Below are 22,502 nucleotides of genomic sequence, written 5' to 3'. Positions count from 1 at the left end.
AAACATGTAATTGGTAAAGAAAATTATTTAACAGAACAACTTCTACAAGTTGAAATTAAATTCCAAAGTCATACACAAAGACTTATAAACTTTTGGAACTAAATGTAGTGTCACATAGTTATAGCCAATGTCTTCTAAACTTTTGAATGGGAATTTGAAGTTACCAACACAAGTGTTATAGCATTGTCCCTAATTGGGTCTTCCTAACCAGTGCCCTCAGGGCAATGGTTAAACATTCTAAAAAAAGAATTTTTTTTATAGAAAATCTAATATTTCAATTTTCGAGGCATTAAATACATAGATTACCGAAATAAATTTACTATTTTAAAGTCTTAACCATTGTCCTGAGGGCACTGGTTAGCATTTCCCTAACTTTAAAAGTCATAGGATGAAATATCGAGAATAAAAATCATTACAAATAGTCTTCACCGTCGTAAATAACTTCAACTTTTTCCGATGCTCTTTTGAATTGAATTAGTTTTGTCTTCAACTCCAGACTGAAGAGTAATTTAGGCTTCACAATCATCTTTTTTAGCCCAGGTGAATAGAGAAGTAGAAATCTGATCAATTCTATTTCGTCTTTGAAACCAGAGATGTTGTTTATCGTCACATATTGCATTCCGAGGGACATGACTGGCTCTGAAAATATATCTTCCCAATTATAGGAGTCGGGTGTTGAAAGAACATTCTGCTCCCTGAACCACTGAAGATAGCAATGTATTGATTGTTGTAAGTCACATGCAAGAGATGTTTACAAACTTAAGAAGTTCAACCACAGCTAAGACAGGAAAACAAAGCTGAATTAAATAAGTACTTACAGATTCTTCCACAAATATTTCTAACGTTTTAAGATTAGGTGAGCTTCTGAGCAAGCAAAGAACAGCCGAAATTTGGTTAAGGTCATCCAAGTTTATGAATAAGGAAAGATATCTTAGATTGATACATGGCGTTGGAAGCTCTAGCGGCACAACTCCTGTAGCCAAATACTGAAGCAAAAACAGAAGAATGGCTCTAAGTAATGCAAAGCAGAAGAAAGACTTTAAATCAGAATATAAACTTTTTAATACTTACAGGTCAAGAGTAGCACACAAATAATTATGGCTCATATTAAATTTGTAGGGGGTTCAGATTGGGGATTAACTTAAACAACATTAGATGATCTACTCTAGTAGTCAAATTCAACATTCAGATGCTCAAGCATTGTACCTTCAAAAAATGACTATGAATCTCTAGGCTCTGTATGCAAGGCTGATGATCCAAAAATTTGAGCAAGTTGCTAGAGTGTCCATGTAATATACTTTGATTGCCTTCGAACTCAAATTGCATATGTAACTCAATTGATATTGCGGTTAATTGATAAGTGTTGTCAAAGCTGATACTCTCAAATTCACCATATAATTTAAAAAACTTGAGATTTGGTGCATGAATAGTAATTTCTTGTAAATCTTCAAGTCTGGACAATGTCAAGTCCTCAAGTAGGGGGCAGCTGGATATCAAATTTTCCAAATCATCTTGTTCCACTTGAACCATATTTAGATCAAGGCTTTTCAAGTGCTTGAAACCTTCAAACGTCTTTGGACATCTAATATAACCCCATTTTAGTTTTAAACGATGTAAACTTTGACAAGAGAATAAGCACCGAGGTATCCCATAGGGATATTCCTCAGCACAAACTTCCAACACAAGCTCTTTAACAGACCTCTTGACTAAATAAAGAATCCACTCATCAATATCACTCATAAGATTCTCACTAATGTAACGAAAACCATCGATCTTGAACATGTTGATTGGCCCAGAATGATGTAAAAGTACGTGATAAACAATTCTAAGAAACTTGCTTTCAATAACTACAGGGTCATGAGAAGCCACACATACACATTGTGGATCAAAAACAAGATTGGGTAGTGTGCGCCAACAATTCCTCCATTTTTTGGATAAAACACTTGTTCCCACTGCTTCTATAATTGGCAAGAAAGACAGAATCACATCTATTACATGACCTGGTAAGCCGCTTATCATATCCGGCTCCACAAGAATATCGGTTGGGCGAATAGATTTTGTTTCTTTTCTTTCCTTTAGATATATATACATTCATATTGAAACAAAGGTACATACATGAATCAGAAAACAAACAAAGTCAGTGTATGCATAACAGACTTATAGCTAAGTCTACTGAAAGAGAACTTGAAACTCAAACTAATGTAACTTCACTGAATTAAAAAAAAATGCACAATTATTTATTCTTCAGAATTCAAAGTATAAAAGGATATTTCAAGAATTACCATGATAAGCTAGCGATTGAAAAACACCCAATAATCTTTGGAACGGGATTGCTGCAACAAACAGAACAAAAGACATTAACTAATTAGAGAAAAAACAAAGAAGAAATGATGGATTCAATGTTGAGGAGGAAATCAAAAAGGCTTGAGAATCACATAAGAGAAGGATTTGATTCACACAGAAAAATGGAGAAGAAAAGGGTTTTAGGGTTTACATGCCTGCGACTGCGAGGAACAACTCAACGAGTTAACGTTTTCTAATTTTGAGTGTATACTATAAACTGTGTATTTATGAACCGGGATTGCTGATGTATAAGCAGCACGCATCTTGACCATTAATTGAATATCAGACGGTTATCGTACTCATTTACAATGTTCATTGAAAATAATTACAACTGTCTATTTCAGATCAGACGACTGAGAAGAGTAACTATGATACTAACTTGCATTTAGAATTAGAATTTAAAGGTAGCGCACCATAGTGTAAACTTAATTTACATATACCTAATTAAAATGCCTATACTTGCCATGTCATAATAGTATTTTTAAGTTAAAATTGTATTTTAATTACAATACAAAGTTATAATTGAATACCTATAATATTAATTTAATTGAATTCTCTCTCTTTTGTGTAAATTGGTCTCTTCCATTTACAAATATTAGTAATATACTCGTGCGTCCGCACGGGTAAAAATTATCTATCTATAATATAAGAAAAATTATTGTTCGAAAATCACAAAAATACCATTTTGTTATCTTAGTCTAAATTAATAATATATGGACAAAAATGTCTTTTGTTGGTTTTTCCCAATTCACTTTTCAACTTACTTTTCACTTTTTACTTTTCACTTTTTATTATTATTTTATTATTATTTCTAATAAAGTGTTAATCAAAATATTCCAATAAATTATTTTTCTAATAAAAAGATTATTATGATCATTTTAAGTAATTGTTAATCTAAATTTAAAGTAATATTTAATTTTTAAAAATTAACTTTTTTAATTGAATAAAAATAACAAAGAAATATAATTTGAAATAATTTTTATTTTAAAATACAATTCTTTAATGAAAATAATACTAATTTTAGTTTTAAAAAAATTATTTCAATTAAAATGAATTAAAAAATATACTTAAAAAATGTGTGTTATTGGATAAAATACAAAAAGTGTGTCACTTATCATTAGCTTAATTTATATGATTCAAAATATTATTATATTAATATATTTCATTTATAAAGTTTATGCAATTAAAAAAATGTTTGCACAATTAAATATTAAAAAAATTATTTGTTATTGATGTCATTTCAGAAATATATGTTATCAATGTAAATAGGATATATATATATATATATATATATATATATATATATATATATATATATATATATATATATATATATATATATATATATATATATATATATATATATGTGTGTGTGTGTGTGTGTGTGCGCGCGCGTGCGTGCGTGCGTGTGTGTGTGAAAAAGTTTAAAACTTATTCAATTGTAACATGCTATTATTTTTTATATTCAAATTCTATTGATTTAGATAATTTTGTAAATGATACCTAAACAAAAATAATATTTCTATATGGAAAAAATTTGTTATTGATCTAAATATTTTTATATACGAAAAATGGCATTTATGATTTAAAATTTTTTTATTCAAAAAAGGTATACGGGAAAAAATTATTATTGATCTAAATATTTTTATGCAAACGATACATAAACATAAATAATATTGTATATGGGAAAAATCTATTAATGATCTAAATATTTATATATATGAAAAATGATATTTATGATCCAAAAAAATTTTATTCAAAAAAGGAATGCGAGAAAAAAACTATTATTGATCTAAATATTTTTATATACAAAAATTTACAATTGATTCAGATATTTTTGTAAACGATATCTAAACATAAATAATATTTTTATATGGGAAAATATCTTAATGATCCAAATATTTTTTATATGAAAAATGGTATTTGTAATCCAAATAATTTTGATTAAAAAATGATATACGGAAAAAGTTAATTATTAATTTAAATATTTTTAGATACGAAAATTTACTTTTGGTTCAGATATTTTTCTAAATGATATCTAAACTTAAATAATATTTATATACGGGAAAAAATTTATTATTGATCTAGATATTTTTATATACGAAAAATGGTATTTATGATCCAAAAATTTTGATTCAAATTTTGTTTATGATTTAAAATAAATATATCATGTAAGCAAATACGCGTACCAAACCAGAACCCGTGCATACGCACGGGTTTGTTACTAGTTTAGTAATGTAAAATTATACTGTAAATTGAAAGTTATATTTATATATATTTGACTGAAAATAAGAATTTCGTGTCTCAAATAAAGACAATTGTTAATTAAAAAAAAGTATTTTGCTGATAATGTCCCGTGAGAAAAATAAAAATTTTGACATTTGAAAATAAAAATTTTGTGTTTTAAATAAGGGCAAATGTTTATTAAAATAAAATACGTATTTTGTTGATAGTGGCCCGTAAGAAAAAGAAAATATTTTGACATTTGAAAATATAAATTTTATGTCTCAAATAAAGACATATATTAATTATAACATAATAGGTGTGAGAAAAAGAAAAATTTAACTGAGAATGGTTTATGAGAAAAAAAGAATTTTTAATATTTTAAAATAAAAATTTCGTGTAAATTTTAAAAATATATTAATTAATATTTTTAATAATAGTAAATAAATAAAAATTATTTTATATAATGTAAAATCTATTTAAATACAAATAAAAATTTAAAATGAATAATAATAATAATTTAAATTCAACTGTATTGAATAATGTTATATAAAAAAAAGAATTTGTATGATAAAGAAATTTTAATGTTTGAAAAAAAATTTATTGTGAAATTTAAACCACAATGATTTTACTAAAATGGTTTTATTGAAGAGAGAGATAAAAGTTATTTAGAAGTGAAGTGTGTTGAAATGAGAGGGTGGTTTGTCTATTAGTTTATTACATGTGGCAACATTAGAAATGATGAGAAGATTGAAAGGATAGGTTGATTATGAATAAACCATTTTAACTTTTGTGCTTTGTAAATTTAAAAATAGAAAAGGGCATTTTAGAGAGTATGGTGATATCTTCTATTAATGGCTAGATAGTTGATTTGACGTGTCACTTAATATAATTTTATTTAATCTAACTAATACTATTAAATATTTAAATATACCAATCTGACAAAAATGTCCTTTGTTATTGTTTTAACTAATATGATTAAATTGACCAATTTGAGAAAAATGGCCTTTGTTACACACAAAAAAAAATTATACACAAAAAAAGTCAATTTAGTAACTAACTAAATCACACAAATCACTTTTCTATTGTCCAATAAAAATCAAAACTTTTCTATTGTTCAATGAAAATCAAGGCTTTTGCCAAGTGTCAAATAAGCTAAAACGGCTAATCTACTGATTTTGGTTCTGACTTATAATTGATTATTATAAATTCAATCTCCTAATCTATCCCTATTCGACTACAAAACTCACTGACAAGCGCAACGGATTTTATGTGATGTAAATTCCTATTATCCGAATTAAGCAAACGGATTTAAGCCATCGCGGATTAATCAAACACGATAACGAAGTAAGCAAACGCTAACATGGTTATAGTTAAGGATCATACAGCAATCGACTTAAATCAATATACCCTATCAGGGCCGGCCCGAGGGCCAAACTACTCAAGTTAGGGCTTTAGGCCTCAAAAGTTTGGACCTAAAAAAGGCCTTAATTTTTTTTTTTCATTTAGTTATAAAAATATATATTGACGCTTGCGTTATATATATTATTGTAATTGAGTTAGTAAAATATATGCCTCTTTTCCTTTATGTCTTGGGTTCAACCCTTAGCAACCTCCAAATTAATATTTTAAAATACATTTTATAAAGGCCTCACTTTAATTCGTAATCAGCAGATTTCACCTTGGAATTAGTTCTCCGTTACAAACGTACAAAGCTAAGTTTATCATAAAAATTACTATAGAGCGGCTGAAATCCGGTTTTCCACAACATGAAAGTTGCAGCTCTTTCACTCAGCTTTCCGACGAATATTAGAACGCGTCGATCCGATTCCCGTAGCTCTAGTTATGAATTTTTTACTGAAAGCTACAAATACTGAAAATAAAATACGAAAATTAAATAAAAACAAAAATAAAATAAGAAAACACAATAAAAGTGAAAAATAAGCAAAACAAATTATGAAAATGCTTAAGTATGAACATAGAATATTGTGCATCAAAATGCATTTATCAGTGTTGTCTTTGGGTGATTTTGTGGAGTTCTTTTTCCGCTATCAGAAGCTGAAGAACAAGTCTATTAGATCAACTGTTGTCATAATCTGGTTAGCCACATTTTTGAGCATATGGTTATTGCGGATTGATGTCTTTTCAATGGAGGAGGGATTGGTTCCCTTTTCAATGGAGGAGTGTTTAATTTTGATGAGTGTATATTGGAGATTATCCATAGGTCCACATTTTTCTTCTGTTTTGGAAGTAGGGGATTATTGTTCGGATGTAATAGGCCGAGTATCTCTTATACTCTCGTTTTTGGCTTGTAAAAGATACATTTGGATCATTGCATGGGAAATGGAATTCTTCAAAATAGTTTGTGTGATGTAAGTATGTAAATAATTGTTAAACTTTTAAGTTAGTTGCAGCAGCATTAGTAATAAACAACATTGTAACATCTCTCTTATAGTTATTACCTACTAGTCCTAATTCCAAATAAATCAACTGAAAGTTTGAAATATAAAATAAAGCATGCTTATACATGCCACTGAATTAAAATTGTGTTCTTGTTCTTCAAATTCATTAAAGTTGCTTTTGAAAAATATTAGCCTGTTATTAATCTTTCGAACATTCTCCTCGAATTCTTTTAATTTCTCCAACCTTTTACTTAAGTTCGGATTCACCATTCATGGTGTAGTGTGAATCTTGAAAATACAAAATACAAAAAATGAATTCCAATAAAAATAGTAGGAGCATAAAACTTAGCAAAAACTTCATATATTAAAATAACTTATGATGTTGGACCCAAAAATGCAAACTTGAAAGAGTTAGAAAAACACTAAATAATTTCAATACTAATCAGTCATGATTTCACACTTAATTAAAAATTTTACTCTTGTTCTGGTTGACTTTTGAAGAACTTCGATGATTGGAAGAGAATACAAATGCACGAGGAGTCTCTCTTGTTGTAAATAAAATTTATTTCTGATGCACTTTTGAACTGAACTATGTACCCAAGTATTTTAATAAACAACTCCGTTCCGACATTTGGATTACGCTCCACAATAATTTTTTCTAGCACGGGCGAATAGAGAACCAGAAATCTGATAAATTCTAGTTCAGGTTGGAGTCCGGAGATGTTATTTATTCTCAAGTCATGCACTTGCATGGGTGTGTCTGGCTTGGAAAATGTATCTTCCCAGCAATAGTTTTCACTTATAGGTGTCAGAGGTGCCGAATGCTGCTCAATCCGTGCCTGCTTGCAATTAATATAAACCCATGGATCAAAGGGAGAAAAAACAATTGATTGATAAGAGGGATATATATCATATTAAAATGCTAAAGCTAACATTGTATTGATTGATAAAATATGGAAAATGAGGCGCATTCGTCACTTACTTTGTATAACTACAATTGATTCATACCTTTTTGTTAGCAATATTAACTCACATCTACAAGTTATGGAATTTAATCTCAAGTTATTTAAGTTTTTTCAGTAAAAACAAGACAAATTCCCTAGGCGGAAAATCTGGCTTGAGGTATTAAAGTGGTTACAAATAAGGCATAGTCCGCAAGGATGGCATGGTGAGATGCTTTGGATTATGAGAAGATGTAACAAGAAAAGTTGGAGAGCTAGGATTCTTAAATGTGCTGTTGCTGAAACACTTCATGAGTGTTGGATGGTTAGAAACAATAGATGTTTTGGAGGGAGTAAGAACACTGCTACTGTGGGCTCCAAAATAATTGAAAATATGATTTATAGAGTGTGGGGGTGTCTTAAATTGAGACATCACCTAAGTAACTTAATGATGGCTTAGGGGAGTGAATTCTTTGTGAGGCAAGATTCTTTGTGACCACATGCTTTGTATCTGTTTTTCTGAATCCTATTAATAAAGTATTTACTTGATTCAAAAAAAAAAAGTCAAACCAAACAAAGCGAGTACTCACATATATTGTTAATGATTTAAGAGTAGGTGAGCTTCTGAGCAGGCAAAGAGCAGCCGAAATTTCCTTCAAATCATCAAAGTTTATGAATAAAGAAAGACCTTGTAGATTGATACAGGGAGTAGGAAGTTTTACCGGCACAACACCTGCAGCCAAATACTAGAAAAGAACGATGGTTATAAATCTGAATATATGAATATAATGCATTTAATAGTTACATAAATTTGTAGGGGATTTAAACAAGCATAAATGAGTAACTTCTACAATCAAATTCAATATTAATAAGATGGTTGAAGCATTATACCTTTAAAAAATAATTATCAATAGCTAGGCCCTCTATGTGAGGCAGATGATTGAAAAATTTGAGCAAATTGCTAGAACCTCCACCATGCAATCTACTTTGATTGTTTGCAGAGTTGAAATACAAAGGTAAATTGACGAATACAGAAGTTAATTGACAAGCAATGTCAAAGTTAATATCCTCAAATTCATCCGCAACGTTCAACTCTTTAAGATTTGGTGCATGGATATTAATATGGGAGACACCGTTAACCTTCATCAATGTCAAACTTTCCAGCAAAGAGCAGCTAAATATGAGGTTTTCAAAATCATCTTGAGATATAGTAACATCATACAAACCAAGACTTTTCAAGTTCTTGAAACCTTCGAACTTTGTTGGAGGTTTAAGCCAACACCAAGATAACTCTAAGCAACGTAAGCCTTGACAAGAGAATAAGCACCGAGGTATTTGATATTGTCCTTCTATCCAACCTTCCAACACAAGCTCTTGAATAGACCTTCTTGTTAGATGCAGAATCCATCGATCAAGAACATTAGTTTTAAGACTCAGACGATTTAAATTGTAGTCACAAATCTTGAATATGTTGACTGGTCCATAATGAACTAAAAGCACGTGATCAACAATTTCCACAAACTTCTTATTGAAAACTGAAGGGTCTTCAGAAGCTTTAATCGAGAAACAATCTGTATCAAATACGAGACTTGGTAGTGTGCACCATTTGTTCATCCATTTATGGGATAAAACACTTGTTCCAACTGCTTCCTTAATTGGAATGTAGGACAGTATCTTTTCAATTATATTATTCGGTAACGAACTAATTCTATCCGGCTCCATATCAATCAATTTGAGGAGTAGACCCTGTCTGTTGTGTTCCCTTTAGATATATTCATATTGAAACAAAGGTATATAATGAATCAGAAAACAAATTAGGTTAGTGTATATATGAATCTAAAATATTATTGGTAGGTCATTTGAAAGAGTACCCTGAAATTCAAACTAATGAATTCTAAAGTTATTTAGAATAGAAAGATGGTTTTCTATATTACATTCGGAACAAGAGTTTCATACCTTACAATGTCAAGCAACGGATTGAAGAGTTCCAAGAAAAGCCGCCAATAATCGATTGCTACAACAAACAGTAACTAATTTCAGAAAAAATAATAAACAAGTGGAAAATAAAGAATAACACAATAGTTAAGAGAAATCAAATGAACGAGAAAGATTAGGGTTAGGGTTATCGTAACCCTACTGAATCAAGACAAGGGGATAATTCAGGAGTCTAATAAGCCAGTAAACATCTTCAAATTATTTATAATCCTTTTGCTACAGCTGTCAAAATGGGCTAGCCCATATGGTCTGGCCCGCCAGAAAATCATAGGCTTGGGGCTTAAAATTATACCCCATATTAATATTTATATTATCTTACTCCAAAATAGCATATTAATTTTTCTCACTTTATTAAATTTTATCTCTATTTTATTCAATCTTTCTCTTTTAAATATTACTATACATTAATCAAATCAACATTTATCATTATGTTATATTAGTTTTTCTCTTATAATAAATATTCAAGTATTATTTTATACAATTTAGATATATATTCAAGTATTATTTTATACAATTTAGATATATATTATATTTAGAAACATATTATAGTATTTATAAGAGATAATATAGTACTTAAAAATGTATTATGTTTAAAATAACATAATTTTTAATTTTATTTATAATAAATATTATGGAGTTTTTATTTTAATTTTTTTAAATAAAAAAGCACATTCAGGGTCAGGTAGCCCGAAGCCCATCTAAGATCGGGCTCGGATAGTAAATCTCGAACCCATATTATACATGGCCTTTTTAACCCAACCCTAAAAAGCTCAGAGCCCATTAAGGCCGGACCATTTAGGGCCGGATAGCCCCCTATATTGACAGCTATAGTTTTTGCCACTTAAATAACATTTACTTCCTCATTAATGGGTTATTATTACCGTTTTATCCCATTGTGGTCATATCTGATTTACTCTTTACCCATTTATATTAATATAATTAACAAGAATAAATCAGAAATCATCTATATACCATCGGAGTAAAATCGTAATAACTCTTTATATTAATTAATCACTCACACTCACATTAATGTATATTAACATCCTTAATTTAAGCTCTAATTTTATGCGGAAAAGTGAATTAAAATATATACTCTTATTTTATTTTAAGTATAACTCTAAACTCTTAAGTTCTTAAAAAAAAAAAACTAAAGTATAACACTCTTAATTTAATCATCTAATAACAACCTTTTGATCAAATATTTTTATAGATAAATTTAAAAAAAATTCATATACATATTTTAATTATAAAGAATTCAAAAAGTAACCATTTATTTTAGTTAAAACAATTAGATCAAATTTCAATTTAAAACATAGAATTTGAATATAGTAGTTTTTTTAGTAAACAAGGAATAACATATAATATATAATTATATAATAGAGAATGTTCTCTACCCTGTTTACACAAAGAAAAGGCAAAAGCCTGACAAAAAAAATTACCTACCAATTACAATTATGACAAAAAAAGCAACGACTCTTTGCTAAATTCATAACAGGAAAACTCCGGAGCCTACGAAAGACACGACAACAAACACAAAAATCAGGAAACCAAACTCAAAACCCCTAAAACATAAAATAAAAATCAACTTGTTTCAAAACCATCGATTACCATTGTAGATCGAAGTGTCAAAGTTTTAACACTAGCCAATGAAAATCCACCGTTGCCTTTAAACAAATGATTATGTAAACCCTTAAAACTATAATCAAAACCTAATCAAACACAAGTTTATATTCAAACTCAAATTATAGTTTTGAAAAAATCTATACTGAAAGAGATTACCATTTGCTAAAGCATTGGAATAACTCTTATAGCTAGCAAGCCTGAAAAATCATAGTTCAAACATAACGAAATTATGCATAATGCCATCAATTTCAAACTGTAAGAATAAAATTCGAATCAATATTGCGAGCAAGATTGTGTTATTACTCACATATTGGATGAAGATTCTTATCCAATCTGAGATGAGCGATAGAGTGTATCCTATTTTATCGCTTCAAAGACATTATCGTCAACTTGGATGCAGCAGTACAGTCGGACCTAACTGATTAGAGATGAATGATGATTGTTTGATTCAGTTCAATCAAAACACAAAAATCACAATTACATGTTTCATTCTAGTTTCACAGGTTTAAGCTTTTCAGCATCGTTGGAAGAGAAATGAATGGAATGTGAAATTAGGAAATTAGGGTTTTAGTGAGAGAAAAATGATTACATAGGTTTTGAAGAGAGTGATGTAATACTCGTCGAGGGGGTGAGGGTTCTTAAGTTTGTATTCATGTTCAATCACCATTGATGATACTTGTCTTCGCGATTTTTGTGTTGTGTGTGTTGAATGCGTAGTCGAAAACAAAACAACGGGAGTATCAGTGTTAAACTTGTAATATGGTTTATGTAGTCTTTTTACTTATGTCAATATGCGATAGAGATTTGGGTTTCAGAGTTGTTGTGCTTGCGATGAGCGATCTGAGTTTCGGAGATTTAGGTTCCGAAAGGTTGTGCATGCGATGAGAGGATGCATATTTTTTATCAATGAGTGCTAACAAGATATACTTTTTAATAGACTTTTTTTTTGGTGGAACATGCGTATTTTAATCAATTAAAATTGTGTGTAATGAATGTAGATTAAAGTAGTTTATTATGATGAAAAATGAAAAATAATAGGGATAAGGACCGATTACGTGGATGTGCTAGCTGACCTACTTCATAGGGTCTTCAATTTTGAAGTGTCACAAATTATATATATATATATATATATATATATATATATATATTTCAGATGTTTAAAATTTATTTTGCGAAATTGAGGTCTTTGGTTTGTATTTTCATAATCAGAACTAAGAAAATTCTCTCTCTAAAAGGGGGTTAGGGTTCTTCTTTGGCTTGGATCCACGGCGGCCGGAGCTCAGAGCAAGCGAATGGATGGAGGACCGTCTTATCTGGTCGCTCTAGAAGAGGGATGCCGAGGTGGGACACCTTCCCTTTGGGAGGTTTTCGTCGTAATCGTCCCAAGATAGGGATTTTTCACAAGATGGATCCCAAAGCAAAGCAGCAAGTTTTTCGGGGAACTGATAGAGGCCGAGTGATTCGAGAAGAGACGCAAGGTCCTTTAAGAAGGTGGTGGAGGCAGGATGTTATGGAGTCTCAGGGATGGACAAAATAGGAGTTTTAGAAGAGGACTTACATCAGTTTTGCTACGAGTCCAAAGAGGAAGACAAAAAGAGGTTGAGCAGTGCTTACGTTGGTAAGGTCATAATTCCTGGATGAGCTTTTAATATTCAACTGTATATGGAGATGGAATGAGTGTTTGCTATCAAGGTAATCCCTTTATGTGGATATTTAAGTTTGTTAGAGGATCGGGAGGAGGGCTTCATTGATGCTTTGTTAGAAGACGGAGAGTCTTGGTTGAAGAATTGGTTATGTGTTATTAAGAAGTGGGAGGAAGGGACGATTGATGACAACAAAGATGTTTGGCTCAGAATTTACAGTATTCTCGGGCATGTTTGGCAATCGGAGTTTTTTGTGGCGTTAGCGGAGCATTGGGGTTCGTTTATTTGTGTTGATGAGAAAACGGCAAAAGGTGAGGCTTACGACGTCGCTAGGATGATGGTGAAGGTAAAATTGGCTTTCAAGGTACCAGATTATATCTTGGCCAACATTAATGGGAAGAATTTTATTCTAACAATCAGAGAGGACGCTGTTGGACAGTTTCGGCCTAACGGTAATTGCTCGAAATCTTGTGCTTCTGCTACTATTTCATCGACGAATTCAGAGGATAAGTGGGGAGTTGATGTTGGAGATGGGGCAGAAGATTTGGGGTGTGATGATTCAGGGGACACTATTGAACAATTCTCGAACCATTTTAGTTCGGCGAAGGAGTTTAATAATGGCGTTGGGTCGGCAAAGGAGGTAGTTGCAGATATCTTGGTTGGACTAGGAGTGGTTGAAGGGGCGGATAATAAGTCTGAGTCACCTCTCTCGGTTTCTCATTCTCATTATGAGGAAGGGAAATTTGATAATGAACTGCTAAGATTTTGTTCTGAACCCAGGCAGTTGGATTCAATGGTTGAGACTGCTGTGAATGTGTTGCGAGTTACGCCTTCGCTCCAACCGGTGGTTCAATATTCTCTTAACAACAATCTAAACTATTTTATGGCGGGTGCGCGGACCGACCAGACAGGCCACAACCCGTTTTGCCTCCCCTACTAATATTCTTAATTTAAGCTCTCATTTTATGCGAAAAGTGAAATAAAATATATACTCTTCTTTTAGGTATAACTCTAAACTCTAAAGTTCTTTAAAAAAAACTAAAGTATAACTCTTTAAATTTAATCATCTAATAACAACCTTTTGATCAAATCTTTTTATAGATAAATTTAAAAAAATATTCATATATATATTTTAATTATAAAGAATTCAAAAGGTAACCATTTATTTTAGTTAAAAAAATTAGATACAAATTTCAATTTAAAAAATAGAATTTGGATATAATATTTTTTTTAGTAAACAAGGAATAATATATAATAAAGAACTAACAGTTCTCCAACCTATTTACATAAAATAAAATTAAAAATAAAAAAAGACAAAAAAATGCAAAGGCTCCTTTCCTTTAAAGGAATAATTGGAATGAGAAATATCTCCACAAAAAGTCCACCTCCAAACCAAGATTTTGATATTCCAAACCATATCATCAAGGTTCCAACCCTCCTCCCTAAAATAAACTTCATTCCGAGCCAACCAAATGCGCCACGTCGTAGCTAGCCAAAACAAATCTAACTTCTTCACATTCACCTTTTTAGATTTATAAAACAAGTGTCAATCCATAAAACTTGACCAACACTCATCCTCCTCTATCCCCCTTTATCTATCCACAATCTTATATCCTTCCAAATATTCTTTACCATATAACAAGCAAAAAAAGAATGATCCTTATTTTTCAGATGAATACCATAAAAAGAACACTTTAAAAGATCAAGGGGAATCAAAATACCTCTATGCACCAACGGTCTTTACTTGAAAGCCTATTAACAATAATTCTCCAACCAAATACCTTAAACTTAAACGGCACCTCCGCCTTCCATACTAGCCCCTTCACCTCTTCAAGTCTATAATAGTTAATATTGATTAAACCTAGATAATATAGATATTATGAAACAAAAATAAATGATTAAAACCTTGAATATTGCATCCTCATCTGTCGAACCGAACTTGAAGATGGAGAAGCATGGTAACAAAGACAAAGTTGGTGTAACTTTGTTCAAACAAATTGTCAGGTCTATGAGATATGTGTGCAACAGTTAACCTGATATAGGTTCCGCAATCAGATTAGTGAGTTGATACATGAGTGAACCAAGAGTGTCACACATGAAGGCTGCAAGAAGAATTCTAAGATACTTAAAAGGATCAATAGACTATGGAATTCTATTTCGATGAGACTCTAAAGGCAAAGAAGAATCAGTTACTTGTTTTTAAGATGCTGATTGGTGTGGAGATAAGGAAGATAGAAGAAGTACAATTGGCTATTTCTTTCAAGTATTTGGTGTCCCAATTTCATGGTGCTTGAAAAAGCAACCTATGGTGGCATTATCATCATGTGAAGCTGAATATATAGCAGGATCATATGCTGCATGTCAAGCAATTTGGATAATATCGGTACTTGAAGAAATGGAGGTCAAAATAAAGAAACCTCTTATGTTGTAAATCGACAACAAGTCAACCATAAATCTAGCGAAAAATCGAATTCTGCATAGAAGGAGTAAGCATATCGAAGCTAGATTCACTTCTTGAGGGATAGTTGCAGCTAAGCTTTTATCTACTCTTTATTTCAATGAATTTGAAAAATCAGGTTTGCTTATAGAGAACATTGATGAGTTAGCATTTAAAAAATATAGATGTATCATTTTTTAATTTCAGAGGTAGTTTAGTACCACAGTTGTCAACAAAACAAGTAACCGCTAAATAAATAATTTAAAAACTTGTAATTGGAAAAGAAAATTGCTTACAAGAACATCATGAACACTGAGATTAAATTTAAATGTAGTATCTTAGAATATGATTTCTAAGGTTTTGACACTAAATGTAGTATCATAAGATCATAGTCAATGTCTTTTGAACTTTGATCGGAACTGGAAGGTTTACAATCAAGAGTGTCAATCAAAAATGAACTCTAAGTCAAAAGATAATAACGAGAAAGTGCTTTTTTACTAAAAAAATTGTCTCAGCTATTAAAATTCCCAAATTTTAATTAAAAAGATTAACTGTAGTCATAATAACTATAAAATTCATCAAATAAATTAAGAAGAATAAATAACTTCAGCTTTTCCCGACGATCTCTTGAACCGAATTAATTAAGAAGAATAAATAACTCCGGTCTGACAACATGAAGATGCTTCACAATCATCTTTTCTAGCACAGGCGAATAGAAAACTAAAAATTTGATAAGATCTAGTTCAGGCTGAAAACCAGAGATCCAATGGAATGTCACATGTCGCACTGGGATGGGTGTGTCTGGGCTAAAAGATGTATCTTCCCAGCAATAGGTTCCAATCTCCAAAGATACATTATGCTTCTTGTTATCAACCTACAAGCAATTGTTACAAATTAGATGAGAGAGAGAGAGAAATATAGTATGCATAAATATTAACCTATGAAGATGACATTGTGTTGATTATAAAAAGATAGAAACAAACTTCCAAGGCTAAATTGTCTAATTATGTAACTGACTCTATCTTTCCAATCTTCTTTTAGCAATTGTAATTTGCAAGTTCAAGTCCTAGAAACAAACTTTCAAGAAACACGGGATAATTAACTCATTCTTACAAAATCGGTTTGTAAGGTGAGGAGTGTCCCTTTATATATATACTATTGTAAGGTGAGGAGTGTCCCTTTATATATACTATTTCAACTTTTTGGGCTTGGTGCGTGGATATTAACGGTGGGCGGCCCATGGTCCGATCGATATGCTCTGATACAATATTAGAGTTTGACCTTACTCATCCTTACTAAACTGGTTGGTAAGGTGAGGAGTATCCCTCTATATATACTATTTGAATGCTCTATCTCCAACCAATGTGGGACTTTAGGATCTTCCTAATAAATTTATAGCTAAATAATTAAAAATATATATAAAATATGCAAGGTGACCCATAAATAAGATCCGACAAAAAAGTCAAATCAAATGAACACTTACAAATATTTCTAAATTTTGAAGATAGGTGAACTTCTGAGCAAGCAAAGTGCAGCCGTAATTTGCTTAAAGTCATAAAAGTTTATGAATAAAGAAAGATATCTTAGATTGATACAAGGTGTATGGAGTTTTATAATTGGCACAACACCTGCAGTCAAATACTAAAGCAAAAACAAAAACAAAAATGAATGTAAATCATATATAAACAATTTAAAATTAAGTTTGTAGGGGTTCAAGGTGACGAAAACTTAAACAACGTGATCTACTCCATTAGTCAAATTCAACATTCAGATGCTCAAGCGTTATACTTTCAAAAAATATGCACCAATCGTTAGGCTCTGAATGTGAGGTCGATGATCGAAAAATTTGAGAAAATTGATAAAGTATCCAAGTAATCTGCTTTGATTGCTTTTTGAGTTCAAGTCCTTAAATAATTCAAATGATATTGTAGCTAATTGGAAAGTGTTGTCAAAGGTGATACTCTCAAATTTATCCAAAAAAATTAAAATAGTTGAGATTTGGTGCATGAATAGTAATTTCAGTTAAATCATCAATGTACATCAATGTCAACTCTTCAAGTAGGGGACAGTCGGATATCAAGTTTTCCAAAGCATTTTGATCCACTCTAATCATATTTAGATCAAGGCTTTTCAAGTGCTTGAAGCCTTCAAACATCTTTGGAGGTTTAAGCCAGCAATATTTTAGTTCTAAACGATGTACACTTTGGCAAGAGAATAAGCACCAAGGTATTTTATAGAAACCTTTTTCATCCTCAGTATAAATGAGCAACAAAAGCTCTTTAATAGACCTTCCGGCTAGATGAAGAATCCACTTATCAATATCATTCATAAGATTTACTCTAATGTCATAAATATAATAGATTTTGAACAAGTTGATTGGCCCAGAATGATTTAAAAGTACATTATAAACCACTCGACAAAACTTGCTCTCAATAAGGGACCGTTCGGGTGAGCATCGTTGTTGTTGTTGCTGACCATGATGATCGTGAGTTATTTTTCTTTGATCTTTGTTCTTCAGAGAAAGATGGGGAAGCAGTTTCCCACAGACGGCGTCACTGATCGTACCTGATCAGATGGATCTTCGTGACGTGCAACGAACTGAATCTTTGTAAAATGGGGGGTGGACCTGCAAGGTACTCCGATGACAAAGTGAGAAGATCAGAGCAACCAGAGTGCAAGTACAAGGTAAAAGTAAGAATGAATGGTGTTACCTGACCCTCTAGTGAAAGAGGGTATTTATAGCCCCCAGCGTTGGGACAAGATCTCTCCATTGGACTGGATATTCAGGCCCAATTTGGAGACTATCCGGATTCTACGTGTATAGTGGAGACCAGCACGTGGTTTTCATCCTGGGTAAACCACTCTGAAGTTTAAGGGGAGACACGGTCTTTTAGGGAGTGTGTGGACTCCGCTTTATTCGGAGGGTTGGAAGGGAAAGAACCCTACGAGGAGGAGGGTCCTCAGATGGAAGGAGGTTGACAGTGGTGCTCGCAGGGAGCATCTGCTCGAGGCCAACAGGTAGTCTTGCTCGGGTGCAGTCCTGCCCGACTGAGGGCTAGTAGTTTTGTTAAGTTAGGCGTAGTGTCACTTATGCCCGTCAAATGGGCAAGGGAGAAGTCCCCCGAAACGATGAGTGAGGCCGAACCTTCCCTTGGGCTAAGATGGGTTTGGGTCTATCACTATGATTGGGCGAGACGTCGGCCCAATCCAGAACACAAACTAAAAGTCAATTTTACATTCCGGATTCCACTTTTTAAGCATCTCATTTTAATAAGATGCAGATTTTACTCTTTCCTTTCCTTTATTGTTTACACGCATTTACTTTAAGCTTGTTTTCCCAATCATTTGAAGTCGGAACCGGCTAGAACCCGGGTTCGATCCCGGCTGGAGTCAAAAACGCCCTGGGGCCACGGTGCCGTCGCCTCCGAGCCCGGGTCCGGATTAGTCACGTGGGGCCCCTTTCCCCCGCGGATACCGGTCGGTTAACACCAAAAAAAAAAAAGTACTAAAAATTAAAAAAAAATTAAAAAAAACACATCTCAAGTAGCAGTTGCAGCTACGCTTTTATCTTCTCTTTATTTCAATGAACTTGAGAAATCAGATTTGCTTATAGAGCACATAGATGAGTTAGCATTAAAAAAATATAGATGTATCATTTTATTATTTCAGAGGTAGTTTAGTACCAAAGTTGTCAACAAAACACTTAACCGGTAAATAAATAATTTAAAACTTGTAATTGGAAAAGAATTTTTTTTAAAAGAACATCATGAACACTGAAAATAAATTTAAATGTAGTATCATAGAATATGATTTCTAAGGTTTTGAGACTAAATTTAGTAGCATAAGATCATAGTCAAAATGCATTTTGAACTTTGATCGAACTGAAAGATTTATAATCAAGAGTGTTAATCAGAAGTGTACTCTGAGTCAAAAGATAATAACGATAAAGTGTTTTTTGACTAAAAAATTAGTGTCAATCACATATAATTTCTAAATTATAATTAAAAAGATTAACAGTAGTCATAATAACTTTAAAATTCATCAAATGAATTAAGAAGAATAAATAACTTCAGCTTTTTCCGACAATCTCTTGAACCGAATTAATTCAGTCACTAACTCTGGTCTGACAACATGAAGATGCTTCACAATCATCTTTTCTAGCACAGGCGAATAGAGAAGTAAAAATTTGATAAAATCTAATTCAGGTTGAATACCAGAGATCCAATGTAATGTCACTTGTCGCACAGGGATGGGTGTGTCTGGCCTAAAAGATTTATCTTCCCAGCAATAGGTTCCAAGTTCCAAAGATACATTAAGCTTTGCCTACATACCATTGTTACAAAGTAGATGAGAGAGAGAGAGAAAGAAAGGTAGTATGCATAAATATTAATCTATGAAGATGACATAGACATTGTATTGATTAAGAAAAGATAGAAAATTAAGTTTGCACGTCTCAAATTTATAGGAATATACTGCCTATTTATGTAACTAACTCTATCTAAACTCAACAGATTCATATCTTCTTTTAGCAATTGTAATTTGCATGTTCAAGTCTTAGAAACAAACTTCCAAGGCTAAACACTCGACAATTTCTTATAGCAAAAAAAATGTTTACAAACTCTATAGCTTAATAATTTTACATAAAAACAAATATAGAATATACAAGTTGAACCGCAAAAAAGAAAAGAAAGAAAAGTCAAGCTAAATTAGTACTTACAAATATTTCCAAATTTTGAAGATTAGGTGAACTTCTGAGCAAACAAATGGCAGCCGAAATTTGCCCAAGGTCATAAAAGTTTATGCATAAAGAAAGAGATCTCAGATTGTTACAAGGTGTAGGGAGCTTTATTGGCACAACACCTACAGTCAAATACTAAAGCAAAAACAAAAGAATGAATCTAAATCATATATAAACATTTTAAAATTAAGTTTGTAGGGGTTGAAAGTGGGGAAACTTAAACAACGTGATCTACTCCATTAGTCAAATTCAACATTCAGATGCTCAAGCGTTATACCTTCAAAAAATATGCACCAATTGTTAGGCTCTGAATGTGAGGTCGATGATCGAAAAATTTGAGCAAATTGCTAAAGTATCCATGTAATCTGCTTTGATTGCTTTCTGAGTCCAAATCCTTAAATAAATTAATTGATATTGTAGCCAATTGGAGAGTGTTGTCAAAGGTGATACTCTCAAAGTTACCCCAGAAATAAAAATAGTTGAGATTTGGTGCATGAATAGTAATTTCGGTTAAATCATCAATGTCCATCAATGTCAACTCTTCAAGTAGGGGGCAGCTGGATATCAAGTTTTCTAAAGCATTTTGATCCACTCTAATCATAGTTAGATAAAGGCTTTTCAAGTGCTTGAAGCCTTCAAACATCTTTGGAGGTTTAAGCCAACAATAATTTAGTTTTAATCGATGTAAACATTGGCAAGAGAATAAGCACCAAGGTATCTTATAGAATTCTTTCTCATCCTCAGTATAAATGAGCAACGAAAGCTCTTTAATAGACCTTCCGGCTAGATGAAGAATCCACTGATCAATATCATTCATAAGATTCTGACTAATATCATCATAATATTCGATCTCGAACAAGTTGATTGGCCCAGAATGATTTAAAAGTACATTATAAACCATTCTAAAAAACTTGCTCTCAATAACGGATGGGTCTTGGGGAGCCATACATTCTCCATCAAATACAAGATTAGGTAGTGTGTGCCAACTGTTCTTCCATTGTTTGGATAAAACACTGGTTCTAACTGCTTCCCTAATTGGCAAGTAAGACAGAATCACATCTATTACATTACCTGGTAAACCGCTAATCATATCCGGCTCCACATCAATCATTGTTTGGCAAATAGATTTTATTTCTTTTCTTAACTATAGTGAAACAAAGGATACATACAAGAATCAGAAAAAAAAATAGTAAACCAGAATTATAGCTAAGTCCACTGACAGAGAACTTTGAAATTGTATTAATGTAACTTCAGTAAATTGAAAAAAATTGCATATATTTATTTATTATTCAAAATTCAAATTATAAAAGGATATTTACCATGATGAGCAAAACACTCAATAATCAAAAAGGGTTGAGAATTGCCTAAGAGAAATACTTGATTCAAAAAGCAATAAAAAAAATTGAGATGAAAAGAGATTTAGGGTTTACATACCTGCTTGCGAGGGAACAACTCAACGAGTTTACGCCAATAATAGTTTCCACTTATTTATAATATCATGTTTAGAATATTTTCGGCAATTGAATAACAAATCAGTCATTTACTTTTGATTTTATTATTTAAATTTAACTTATTTATGTTTTCTTTAAATCCGTGAAGCTATGATGCTAACTTTACCTTTAGGATTATTGGGTAGAAAACAAAAAAGTTTAAATACCTATAATATTAATTGGATTTAATGGAAATACACGGACAGTGTAAAGCAGTTTTACACTGTCATGAATCGTAGCTGTTAAATATTTATTGAATTTTGATTTTTATTTTAATTATTTATAAAATAATATATGTGAATGGTTGTGATGCAATTTTACACTGTGCATATCCATTAAACCCATATTAATTAAATTGAATATGATATATAAAGTTGGATAAAGATATGATATGATATAGAAAGAAAATATTTATTTTACTATGTATTTGATTCACACAGGATATATATATATATATATATATATATATATATATATATATATATATATATATATATATATATATAGATGTCATATCATATGAGAATGACATATTTATATGAGAATGTGATAATGAATCTGAACCATTGGATTTTAAAATAAATGGTGCAGATTATGGGTGAATCTTTTTTTCTCTCTCCTACATCATTTATTTTAAAATCCAATGGTTCAGATTCATTCTCACATT

At 31.5% G+C, this 22,502-nt stretch overlaps 3 protein-coding genes and 1 pseudogene across 6 annotated transcripts; all 4 read right to left on the bottom strand.

Annotated features, from left to right (window-relative positions):
• Positions 1-302: 302 nt before the first annotated feature.
• LOC131596346 (F-box/FBD/LRR-repeat protein At1g13570-like) lies at positions 303-2,565 on the bottom strand. Of its 4 annotated transcripts, none has more exons than XM_058868970.1 (5): positions 2,499-2,565; positions 2,283-2,333; positions 1,207-2,073; positions 819-986; positions 303-703 (listed from the first exon to the last, which is right to left on the bottom strand). In XM_058868970.1, the coding sequence occupies exons 2-5, from the start codon at positions 2,283-2,285 to the stop codon at positions 413-415; spliced, it is 1,329 nt and encodes a 442-aa protein (XP_058724953.1). In that variant the 5' UTR covers positions 2,286-2,333; positions 2,499-2,565; the 3' UTR covers positions 303-412. The 4 variants fall into 4 exon arrangements, with proteins under 4 accessions (XP_058724953.1, XP_058724956.1, XP_058724955.1 ...); XM_058868973.1 differs by having other exon boundaries at positions 2,495-2,513; XM_058868972.1 differs by lacking the exon at positions 2,499-2,565 and adding an exon at positions 2,436-2,494.
• A 4,778-nt stretch (positions 2,566-7,343) lies between these two features.
• Positions 7,344-10,070, bottom strand: LOC131600527 (F-box/FBD/LRR-repeat protein At1g13570-like). Its single transcript, XM_058872671.1, has 5 exons — positions 10,047-10,070; positions 9,866-9,923; positions 8,801-9,671; positions 8,500-8,655; positions 7,344-7,807 (listed from the first exon to the last, which is right to left on the bottom strand). Exons 3-5 carry the CDS (start codon positions 9,629-9,631, stop codon positions 7,442-7,444), a joined length of 1,353 nt encoding a protein of 450 aa, XP_058728654.1. The 5' UTR covers positions 9,632-9,671; positions 9,866-9,923; positions 10,047-10,070; the 3' UTR covers positions 7,344-7,441.
• A 7,028-nt stretch (positions 10,071-17,098) lies between these two features.
• LOC131598508 (F-box/FBD/LRR-repeat protein At1g13570-like) lies at positions 17,099-18,378 on the bottom strand (annotated as a pseudogene).
• A 1,164-nt stretch (positions 18,379-19,542) lies between these two features.
• On the bottom strand, positions 19,543-21,709 carry LOC131596343 (F-box/FBD/LRR-repeat protein At1g13570-like). The gene is made up of 3 exons (XM_058868967.1): positions 20,623-21,709; positions 20,325-20,480; positions 19,543-19,930 (listed from the first exon to the last, which is right to left on the bottom strand). Exons 1-3 carry the CDS (start codon positions 21,454-21,456, stop codon positions 19,658-19,660), a joined length of 1,263 nt encoding a protein of 420 aa, XP_058724950.1. The 5' UTR covers positions 21,457-21,709; the 3' UTR covers positions 19,543-19,657.
• Between the last annotated feature and the right edge of the window lie 793 nt (positions 21,710-22,502).

Source organism: Vicia villosa, linkage group LG4 (assembly GCF_029867415.1).
Source record: "Vicia villosa cultivar HV-30 ecotype Madison, WI linkage group LG4, Vvil1.0, whole genome shotgun sequence".
Taxonomy (NCBI): Eukaryota; Viridiplantae; Streptophyta; class Magnoliopsida; order Fabales; family Fabaceae; genus Vicia; species Vicia villosa.
Note: the sequence above shows the minus strand (reverse complement) of the source record. Positions and strands in the feature narration are given on the sequence as shown.